The 11,702-nt window shown below is 39.4% G+C and overlaps 1 protein-coding gene across 1 annotated transcript in view; it reads left to right on the top strand.

Annotated features, from left to right (window-relative positions):
* The first annotated feature begins 336 nt into the window (after positions 1-336).
* The window catches only part of LOC143390000 (transport and Golgi organization protein 1 homolog), a 40,210-nt gene continuing 28,844 nt past the window's right edge, over positions 337-11,702 (top strand). The window contains exons 1-4 of the mRNA XM_077108000.1: positions 337-469; positions 3,280-3,413; positions 6,287-6,373; positions 8,227-11,038. Coding sequence (XP_076964115.1) covers positions 337-469; positions 3,280-3,413; positions 6,287-6,373; positions 8,227-11,038 — 3,166 coding nt within the window. The remainder of the gene's footprint in view (positions 470-3,279; positions 3,414-6,286; positions 6,374-8,226; positions 11,039-11,702) is intronic.

Genomic DNA, 11,702 nt, shown 5'->3' with positions numbered 1-11,702 from the left:
GAATCACGCAGAAGGTGGCTTCTGAGGGCACAGAAGCAAAGGCAGGTGATTGGACAAGAAAGAGAGTCCTAGTTGCCACGGCAGCGACTAGAGGAGAAGGTCTTCAGTTGAGGAGAAGGTCTCCGCTAGAGAAGGACGGGGAGCTCTGGCTCCGTGTGTTCCCCAGTAGAGCCAGTGCATCGACCCCCATATATCCCTGCTGACGTGTCAACCAGGAAAGGCTGAGGCCTTCCCAGGCACCGCCCCTCCGCGCCTCGCTACCCACCCGCCCCCTGAGCCCCGACACCCGCAGCAGCCTACTCCACAGCGTCACAGGCTCCCCGATGTGACCACAACATGGCTGCAGCACCGGGGCTGCTCTTCTGGCTGTTCGTGCTCTGTCCGACCTGGCGAGTGTTGGGCCAACCGGACCCGAGCACCGGCCAGCGCTTCTGGAAGCACAAATTCTGTGCAGACGACGAATGCAGCAGTGAGTGCGCAGGCGGGCGGGCGGCCCAGGGTCTCTGCGGTGGCTCTTCGGGGCTGCATGGGGCTCCGATCCCCCCCAGTCCCCAGCCCCGCAGGCTGGACTAGGGGGTCGCAGGACGATGGGTGGGGCGCAGGAGTGACAAGAGCCTCGGGACCCTGAGTGTGTCCCCTCCGACTCTGCCGGCACCCCGGCCAGCCCGCTCGGGTTGCGGGGGCTTCGACTCCCACTTGTTGCCAGCGTTTTATTTTTCTCTACTGACTGAGGTGGGGTTGGGAAACAGGATTCCCCAGGGACAGCTCTCAGTTTATTCCCTTCCAGGATTCGCCTAGGATCTCAGTGAGTGACGGGGTTGCGCGCCACGCGCCTGGGGCTCCCCACACTGTAGCAGAGCGCTTTTCTGCCCCCGCCACAGGGACCTGGGCCGGTGCAATATCAGGGCAGATGCTCTCCAGGGCTCGGTGGCCCTAATCCCAGAGGCAGGTTGATGGTGGGGCTCCTTGGGAAAGGCTCACTGGCCCCTTTGTCCTTTTGCTGCACTGGGGATTGGGCTGGTTTTGCCTTTTAACAGGGACTAGAGTTTAGGCTTGGGAAGAGCACTGAGTCCAGGCACGCATTGTGTTCCGAGGTCTTGGCCCTGACTCTGCTTCAATCCTGTCATTTCTGTGCATAGAAGCCTCCCTTCATATTTGAGGTGGGGTAGCAGGTGGGCCAGTAATCTTTTGCTTTTGAAAGAGGCCAAGGATCTGCACTGGCCACCTGGGAACTGCAGCCTCTTCTCTGCGCAGGAAGTGGACAGAATTGCTTCCCAGTCCTGGATTGGAGGTGGGTGGTGGGGAGGATGTAGCCATTCAGATTCAGATGAAGAGGTTTGTTGCAATAACAATAATAAATACTCCAAGATTTTATAAGCCAATTCAGTTTTAGACTCAGTCGCTAGTGTTGTTGGAACCTCTTTCCTCTATATACTTACTGGCCCAGAATACTTCTTATGGCCTCCCGCTTGGTTTCTAGTAACCTTGTAACTTGATGACCGTGTTGTCCATAAATTGTAAGCAGTACATATTTTAAAATATTCATGCTAAAAAGGCCAAGAAGTTTACCATTGAGCTCTTTATGCCTAAATTGGTGTTACCAAAAACAAATTTTATAATTTGAATTGTTTGTTCCACTCCAATAAAGAAAAAAGATGTCTCCAATATATGTTAAGCAGTTCCTAGAGGTAACCCTAAGGCTGGAGTAAATAAATACTCAGAAAAGCAAAGCAGCTGCCATGATATTTCCTTTCAGTTTTGGGTGAACAAAATCAGGCTTCCAGCATGGTAGAATGTTTGCTATTCTTGGCTATCAAGCGCTATCCTACATGGGCTACCTGGACAATCTCATCACTGATGCTTCCTCGGTACTAAGACATGGTGTTGGTAAGGTTCAGTGGGGTAACATAACTTGAGAAATGGCCTGTGTCCAAACAGATGTGACCAAACACAACAGGTGGGTCTGTGTTGTGTTGTAGGAAGTAGTGAGGTGTGTATGTCAGGTGTCCTTGTGTGCCTTCCAAATAAGTGCTCCAAAAAAAAATAACTAAATAGGTGCTCCATAGTATGCATTATGTTGTCACCTAATATATTACTGATTTGTAAATCCTCTATGACCTAAGGGGGAACAAGAGAAACATTGCCATTTCCACTTGTGATGAGCATTCCCCACCTTAAAGTGTCTCTCACCTTCAACTTGGCCTCTTAATTATATATGAATTAGGATGCTGACAGTTTTGAAAATAGTCCTATTTTAGCTTCAAAATAACAAGTTACCCTCTCCAAATCTGTGTTTGTTCCTCAGACATATATTTTTATAAAACACACATTCTTGTGTATTTTACTGCTAATTGGCCTTTAGAAAAAGTGTTATTTCCATTTCTTCTTTGTGCTTTTTACATACATCTATTGTCCATTTCATCTTAAGTCAGAAACTGTGTATTTGGTCAACCAAAAGAGAAATGTTGCTTCTATCAGTTTCTAGATCAATTGTGATTCTAGTCCTGCATTTTAAGCATGAAGGTATTGCCTGACCTTTTCTCATGGTTAAACTTGTTCCTTGTCAGATAGGATACCCACTTTTGATTTTGTTTATTAAAAAAAAATACGAATGAGGATGTTTTGAAACAATCTTTATGTTGGATATAGTCAACAATATTTGCTCAGAGAAAATACATTTCCTGGTAATTTACCCAGATCCTGAACACAGAGACAGCAACTCTGCTGCAAATGAAATTGACAGTGTTTATGGCTGCATGGTAGCACTTGCAGCCACTTAAAGGTAATGTCTTTTAGCGGTTAGTTCAAGTTAATTAACCCCTTGGGGGTTCCTGGATATTCTTCCCTCTTCCCTCCCTATTACCTCTGCATGAAGCCATACTTAAGCCTGTCCGTGTCTACACTTGGATTTACATATTTGCAAAATGAAGCTTTTTATGATTATGAAACAGAAAAAAATTGAGGCCTGCAAGAACCAAGAGTTTCACTGAAACCAGCCATGATTGGTGGTAGCCACATTGCTTTTTATTTCTCAGCACAGAGAAAAATAGAGAAGCTTCCTTTTCCCTTGTCTAATTGCAGGGAATATTGTATTTTATAGCAATAAAATCTCAAAGAATTTTAGATACTTTGAGCAGGTGAATTAAAAGTGATTCCAGAGAGTACTGGAAAAACTTGATTTTTGTTCATAGTGGGATTCATATTTCCTGATGGGTCAATGTGGATTGTGAAAAATCAAATTCTAATGTTTGTTTTTCTTTTTTCAATGTTCATATACAGTGTTAATGTACCGAGGTGAAGGTCTTGAAGATTTCAGAGGCCCAGATTGTCGTTTTGTGAATTTTAAAAAAGGTGACCCTGTATATGTCTACTATAAACTGGCAGAGGTATCACCAGAACTTTGGGCCAGAAGTGTAAGTAAAAGTTTGACAGGTGTTATATTCTTACACTTGATGGGTTTTTCAGCAGTGTAGATTTAAATGACTGATTTCTTGGGGTCTTTGTAGAGTTAACCTAACCTCTCTGCCAGGCCCTGTGCTCCTAACATGCCTTAGGCCTGGCACAGCATAGAAAGTCAGTAGACTTTCTGAAACAGAACTGAACTGGTTGTGGTTGCTACCCCTCACATCAAGTTCCAGAAGGCTCTACACATCATAAAGGTTGTCATGGTGAAAACCTGACAATTTTTAGCTTTGCTGCTTCAAAAGGGAAGGATTCAAGGACATTAGAGTTAATCCTGTAAATTAAGTCTGAGATAGTAACTCAGGCATGCATATTTAAAGTTGATTTTTTTGTGTATTTTACCTAATCATTTGTGCTGTTTTTACTCTAAAAAAGCAGAATATTATGTTCATTATGTGCTTTTTTTTCTTTTTTGCAACTTCTGGGTCATCCATTTCCTGCTTTTCCTATAATCTATGCCTGAAGGTTCCCCCAGGGGTTCTACTTCTAGCCAGTTGTATGGATCTTCTGATGAAAGACATGACATTGTTTATATCATGCTTTGATATTTTAAATGGGGAGATTCACTAGGAGTGACCTCATTGAGAGACTTATGAGTATTGTCCTTTTCATTTAAATGTGATATGTGGATTGTTTACTTAAAATAGTAGCAAGGGTCTTTGATGACTGTAGGAATGTTCCAGTTTAGAGACATTCTGGGTTGCATCCCTGAAAGTTCTCACCCTAAATAAAATACCACACAGCAGAAAATAAGAGTAATCCCTATGGGAAAACTAGTTTCATTTTGTTGCCATTTCTGATTCTTAGGGAATGATCTTGAAACTTGGTGCCTTTAGGTACAAACTTTATATTTAGACAGAGTCCCAGTTGCAGTGCTCCATATAAAGAACCATCTATTGTTTCTTTCAAGTATACCAAATAGGATTTGTAATCTTTAAACTTGGAACTGTTTTTCCATGTACCTAAGTGGCATTTTTCATACAGTAGTCGTCTTTCTCCCCTTCTTTGAACTTTTGGATAAATGGGCTTGATTTACATTTTCTCCTGTCACATTGTAGCCTGTTAACTATGTTCATCCCTAGGACTCTTGCCATTCTGGGTGGCAGCACTCATCCTGCCTTCCTGAGGAGCCCTGCTTTCAGCACCTGACCAGAAAGGATCTTTGCCGACTGATGAGTGTTTGGGTGGCACTTTGTTTGCATTACTCCTGTGGCATTCATTTGTCTTCTTTGCCTTCAGTCAGGTTGTGTTTTATCTTAGCTCCCTATAAAGTGAAAAACTCCGTTAGGAAAGGACCCCTGTCTAATCCATCTTCCTTTTGAATATTTCCTTTCAGGGCAGTGGCACTTAAGTACATTTGTTCTGATAGTAGCTTATGCAGAATTTGTTCTCTTGTGGCAGTTCTTTGCTCCCCACCCACAAATCAAATCAGCAGCACCTTGGCAGGGATGATGTATGGAAGCAAAATTAGGTATAAAAATTATTTCCAGTCATGAGCCTCCTTGATTCTGCATCATTTTTTTTTCATGTCACAAGAAATGGGATACCACCCAGTGTGTAATTATGGAGCTTTATATAATCTATGGTCTCAATTGACACAGATTAAGAAGAGATAAATGTGTTTCCTTTCTCCATACATCTCTAGTTTTTTTCCTTTTCCAAATTTAACCTTAATAGAATTTTCATCAGAAGGGAAAAGTGTATTTCCCCTCAGACTCGCCTCTCATGTCATGAATGTTATACTTAGGAAATTAAAAACTCTTTAGTTTTCAAAATGATTCTCCTTTTGGGTTTTTAGTTTTCATTCTGCAATGTTGTTGATTTTCTAGAGTCTCAAGACTTTATCTGCCAGTGATGAAGCTTTTAATTGCTCCGTCTTATCTAATCTTCATGGCAGTATTCTACCACTAATACTGGCTCTCAGATGGTTTCTAGATATAACAAGAACATTCATGAATGGGGATATTTTAGAGTTAGTGATAAGATGCCTTTTTTAATTTTCTTTTTTGGGCGTTTGATTTGCCTATCAGTTTCCTTTAATTATTGGCAAGAATCTTCTGTTCCTTTTAGTCAGTAGTTAGTAATAAGAGTGTCTTTCTCAAGGGGAACTTTATATACCTTTTGTACACTTTATGTAACTTCATATAATTTAGCTGTTGGTGCTGAAAATAAATGGGGTTCTTTTCTGCAGAGGATTTATTTTGGGTGAAACTGAAGCTTGATATGTGGTTTAGTGTGCATTATATTGTAATTTTATTTTCTCCCCAAGTACTTGTAAAAGTAGATTTGGAAAAAGCTAGGAAAGCATATACTATCAATACATTTGCTATAGTGGTAATACATTTTAGCGATTTTGTATTGTTTTTACTTATTAATTTTCATGACTGTTGTGTATTGGTTAAGAAAGACATAAATATTGGTTTATGAGCAATGCTACAAAATGTACAGGTAAATTCTTGCTAGAGGTTATTTGGAATTGCATTTATAACCAGCTTTGATTTATATAGTTTTAACCATATAATATACAATAATCTCCTATGCAGATCTTTTATTTACTTCAGAAGTCTTAACTTTATATGCTCTGTGTTGAGAATTAAGCTAAATGTAAAAAAGAAAACTTCAGTGGTTGGAAATGTTGTTTTAACACTTCTGTACTTACTTTTTATTTGGAATAATAATCTCAGTGTAATTGTTATAGCAACTTTCTTTCTTGGTTATACCATATACCTATCTATTATGTGTATATTTCCTGCCACTTCTGAGAATCTCTTATTTATATTCCTTGTACAGAATTTATTTTATATTTGTCTCCTTTGCACTATAGGTTGGCCATATTTTTCGATATTTTCCGAAAGATTTCATCAAGGTAGTTCGTGAATATACTAAAGAAGAGCTACAAATTTCAACAGTTGTAAGTTATGGATTTCTTTTTTGTTCTCAATTGTAAACTGGCTTATAAATCCACCCATTATATTCAGTTAACTGCTTCTGAAAGTTTTATAATGTGTTTATAACATTTGTGTATCAGATTTTCATTTGAAATCAGACTACCTATAAAAAAAGTTTGAAAGGCATTCAAGGGTGATTATATTATAATCTGAGAGTTTTCTAATATATTGAAACAGATATTCTTATAGAAGGCTGTTTACTCAACTATAGGGCTTTTCTCTTCTGTTTTATATGTGAAAAATAAATAATGTAATATATTTGTACTTGGCTATTAAATTTAAGAGGTAAATAATTTCATTTTACAGGCAAAAGGAGGTATTCCAACTTGAAAACTACTCATTGGATAGTTATTAGACATTTTAAGTATATTTAGGTTAAATTAATAAACTCTAACTTTTATACTAGGCTAGAAATACGTACTTACAAAGGTTTTCTTATTCTTAGTCATATATGTTATCGTAGTCATGTTATAGATTTGGAAAAGGGGACCTGAGCGTTTCAGGTGATGTTCAGTCTCAGATCTTTTAAGGCCCCAACTGCTTCCTTTATACAGCATTCCTGTATTGTGCTCTGACTTAAATTGATTTTGTGACTGAAAGGATTTCGTGTTCTAGAATTCTCACTTCAGCTGATTATTTTCTAGAGTTTTAAATTGTGTAGTAATTTATGCCCACCAACATTGAAACATCTTTGGGCAGCTCTTTGTATTGGCTGTAGAATATGCAAGCTGCTAGGCTAGGATAGTTCTTAGATTAGATGGGGTGAATGGATAAAGTCATCCTGTTTGTTGTTGCTGTTCCTAAAATTTCTTCATAATCTCAGGGGCCATAAAATCACTTCTGTTGCTTGTTGGACTTCATTGTTGGTAAAGAGAGTTAGTTCTTGGGATTTAAGCTGTGACAGCAGTTCACTGATTACAGAGAACTCATTTGTTTTGAACTCTGCCTTTTCATTATGTTTCCCATTACATGCATCCCTCATGGCTTAGAAATGCATGTGATGGGGAGAGGAAATCACTCATCCCTACTACATTGAACTGCCTCCCCGACCCCCAGAACCCCCACAGAATATTATGAACATTTAATTAGGAGATGGAAATTTTTTAAAAAATTTCCATTCATACTATGGCTCCTTTTATATGTCAATTTGCTTACTAGTGGCAAGAAGGAAGACTAAATAAATATATAGATAGTCCTGAGAGAGGTCTTAGTGACTGTGAAACCCTGATGAAGAGGAAGGTGTATAACTTGTCGAATCTTGTTTTCAGTTTGTTCTTGTGGTAATAATAATGTGAGGAGCCTCCTTAATATCATTCTTTATTCCATCAAATGTACTTGTATCTCAGTAAGATACTTTAAAACTGATTCATCTTTCTCAATGCTGCAGGATCTTCCAGCTTCTCCTGAGCAAATGATTAAGAATTAAATTCCTGAAACATAGGTGTAGATTTTAGAGCTGGAGGATCCTACAAGTGATACCTTGCCTTTCCCTACTTATTCTCAGAGCAAATTGAGAGAGACCCAAGAGTCAGGCTGTTGGAGACCAAATTGTCACCATTTTTACTCATTATGCTTTTTAAAGAATATGACCCATGTTAAAAAAAGAAAGAAAGAAAGAATAGACTTTTTAACACTGTAGTCTAGAAAAAGACAGATTTACTCAGCCATAGAAGGAGTTAGCCAATGGGGGTTGGAGGAAGGTAATCTGGTTGACCCCAAAGATTCTTTAGAACCAATCCTGAATTTGGGAGCATGGATGAGTTTGCTTTTGTGACACTTTGTTATTGACACACTAATGTTTTCCTTTTCCTTACAGGAGACAGATTTTGTCTGTTTTGATGGTGGAAGAGATGATTTTGATAATTATAGTGTAGAAGAACTTCTAGGATTTTTGGAATTGTATGATTCTGCAAATGAAGATTCTGAGAAAGCTATAGAAAAAGTGGAACAATTTCCTGAAGTCTCCCAGGATGTTGAACCTGAACCTAAACCAGTACTAGCAAACTCAGAGCAAATTGAAAGTGCATTCTCAGAAAACACTATGGATCTTGAGGAACAATTTCTGGCTCAGAAGAACCATCCTCATGCAGATAGTGAAACAGATAATGCTCAAGGTGAACAAACTTCATTTGAACCCTTTGAAGAAATACTACAAGATGAATTGAAAGTGCCAGAAAGTGAAAACAACAAAACCAACAACAGTTCTCAGGTCTCAAATGAACAGAAGACTAATGCTTATACACTTTTGAAAAAAGAAATGACATTAGACTTGAAAACCAAATTTGGCTATACTGCTGATGCACTTGTGTCTGATTATGAGACGACCAGACTGGTGACTTCATTAGATGAAGATTTTGATGATGAGGAATTGGATGCTGATCATTATGCATTTGATAAGGAAGAAGAGGAGAATGAGGAAAGCTTTGGGGAGCTTCCATTACTAACCTTTATAAGTGAAGAAGGCATGAAATTCCCAGTGGAGTTTGGAGTGGAGAAATATTCAATAGGTGAAGAGCAGAATTCAAATGAAGAAGATAAGGTTGAGGTAACTCTGCCCCCAGGCATCAAGGATGATGACAAAAATATACTGACAACCTTGGAGGATACTTTATTTATTGACACAGGTGGTGACGAGAAAACAGATATGATGGATTTGGGGAATTCTTATTCAGAAGAAGAAAAAGAAGATGAGGAAGCTTTAGTTCCAGATAGAAAACAGAAGAAACCACAAGGAGCAACAGATTATATTTATCCTGAAAGTGCAGAATATGGTCTTTTTGTGGAAACCTCTAAGACAGATAATGATGAAGAGCCAAAAGTGGACATCGAACTTCATATTAAAGGAAAAGAGACAGATGTTCAGGAGCCTAAGAAGCACCTGATGCAAGATGTTTCAGAATTAGAGGATGAGAAGATAGAAGGGATAATTGCATATACTTCTCCCCAAAGCAATAAGCTCAGCTCATTGCCAGCTGTTGAAAAGGGCAAGGACACATTAAAATCAGCCTTTGAAAACAAAGAGAATGACCTAAAAGAAGCAGTTATCCATATCTCAAAAGACTCAAAAGAAGTGAATGAAGAACTCTCTTCACCTGGAGAGAAGATTTTGGAAGATAGCTTTGAGAATAAATCTCTACATAAAGTTGTAGGGAGTCTGATGACCCAAGAACAGAGTAAACCACCAGAATCCTTGGGTATTGCAACATTCCTGGGAGATAATCAAAATGATGCATCCAAAGATGGAATGGAGGAGCCAGGTTCAGTAAATACACCAACCCTGCACATAGACTCAGTGGAGCATCAACCTCAGGAAATTAAAGAGGGACTAGTTCTGAAAACTGAAAATCAATCTGGATTCTCCTCTCCAGATGGAATTGGTTTGTTAAGAGAACCGGAAGAAGAGGTCCACAGTCTCAGAAAAAATCTTTCTTGGCAACAAGAAAGAGATGTGATTGTTACAGTTAGTCATGTAAATGAGAAGATAGGGCTTTCCAAGGACAAGGGTAAAGAGCAGTCCTTGGCTGAAGAATTGATTCAGCATAAGGCAACACAGGGGACACAGGAAATTAAAAAAACAGAGCAAACTGACGAGGTAGAAGTACCGGGTCTCCATACCGAAAGGCCAGCATCAGTAGAGGAGGATTATTATCCCCCTGAAGAGCTACTGGAGGATGAAAATGCTGTAAGTGCAAAACAGTCAAAAGAAAAACATTCTGGGATTCAGAATGTTAACCAGCACGTTCTTGAGAAAGCAATTTTAGAGACTATCAATCCTGATCTAGGAACCAAAGAAAACAAACAAGAAATGAGTATAATTTGGGAGATTTTTAAGAAAAGTGAAACCACAGCCAAAAGGGTAGACATGATGGACAAGGAACGAGGTGATATGGAAATGGGAAAGGAGGAAAGTCCTCTGGCAGATGAGGAAGCCCAGGGACTCTTTGATGGAAGTGATGAGGAAAACACTCAGACTTCAGGGATAAGTGAAGTATTTCAGGATAAAAATTCTGATGATCTTGAAAAAGACAACCCTAAGGAACATCTGAACACTTCAGGGTCTACAGAAAAGGCTACTGGAAAAGAAATCTCAAAAGAGGACCTTGAGGACATAGGGCATATCACGGATGCAGAAAGCCAGGGTCCTGCTTATGCAGATCTTGAGGATGATATACTCCCACAGAGTCCACATATAGCCCTAAAGCCAGAGCTTAGCGATCAGGAGGAAGACTTGCCCATAATCCGCAGCTTCTTTACAGAACAAAAGTCCTTGCAACGCTTCCTGAAGTACTTTGATGTCCAAGAACTGGAAGCCATGTTGCAGGAAATGTCATTAAAGCTGAAATCGGCACAGCAGGAGAGCCTGCCCTATAACGTGGAAAAAGTTCTAGATAAGGTCTTTCGTGCCTCTGAGTCACACATTTTGAGCGTAGCAGAGCAAATGCTTGATAATCGTGTGAATGATATTAGAGACATAGGAATAAAGGAAAGTAACATATTTGAAGAGGCTGCAGTGCTTGATGATATCCAATACTTGATCTATTTTGTGAGGTACAAGCACTTCACAGTGGAGGAGACTGCTCCATTGATAACAGCGCCTCCTCTACAGGAAATCTGGACTAAAGCTGAAGGTAAATACCTGCTTGCGGCTTGAGCTGGAGAAAAGGAGTTGTTCCATCCAGGTGTTTTTTTGTATTATTGTAAAATTCTGTTCAGTTTCCATGTGCCTAAAGGAGAAAGAAGGCTGACTCAGGAGCACCATATATTCCTTTATGCATTCTTTTGGGCTAGAGCATGAAAGGACATTGCTTATTCTTTTTTCCTTTAGGACAGTTGGGATTGGTTAGCATGTTCAAAGAGAAATTTTATAAAAAGTTAAAGAGAAAGATATAAATGAGAAACTAATGCACAAAAGTAGACCTGTTAACAGTACAGATTTTATGTTAAAATTATAAAAGGGCTTTATTAAACATAATTTCTTAATCATAAAATATCTCTACTAGATCATGTGGGTGTGGAGTGACTAACATAACTTTTTTTTTTTAGAATTTAATCTCTTATTATGTGGTGCTGAGGATCTAACCAGTGCCTCACCTGCACTAGGCAAGTGCTCTGTCACTCAAGCCTAGCCCTAGAATAACTTTTAATGGATAGCTTGCCTGAATTCCCCTCCCCAGCATTTATCTTTTGTGGATACCATGCTCTTTCCAGTCTCTTGGGGGAGAGGTCACTTATTCTGGTTTTACTCCTCTGGGTTCTAAGGTCCTTGCATTCATATTAATCTAGGATGGAACC

The sequence above is a fragment of the Callospermophilus lateralis genome, unplaced genomic scaffold (assembly GCF_048772815.1).
Source record: "Callospermophilus lateralis isolate mCalLat2 unplaced genomic scaffold, mCalLat2.hap1 Scaffold_107, whole genome shotgun sequence".
Lineage (NCBI taxonomy): Eukaryota > Metazoa > Chordata > Mammalia > Rodentia > Sciuridae > Callospermophilus > Callospermophilus lateralis.
The sequence above is the reverse complement of the archived record's forward strand: the minus strand, read 5'-3'. Positions and strand labels throughout refer to the sequence as shown.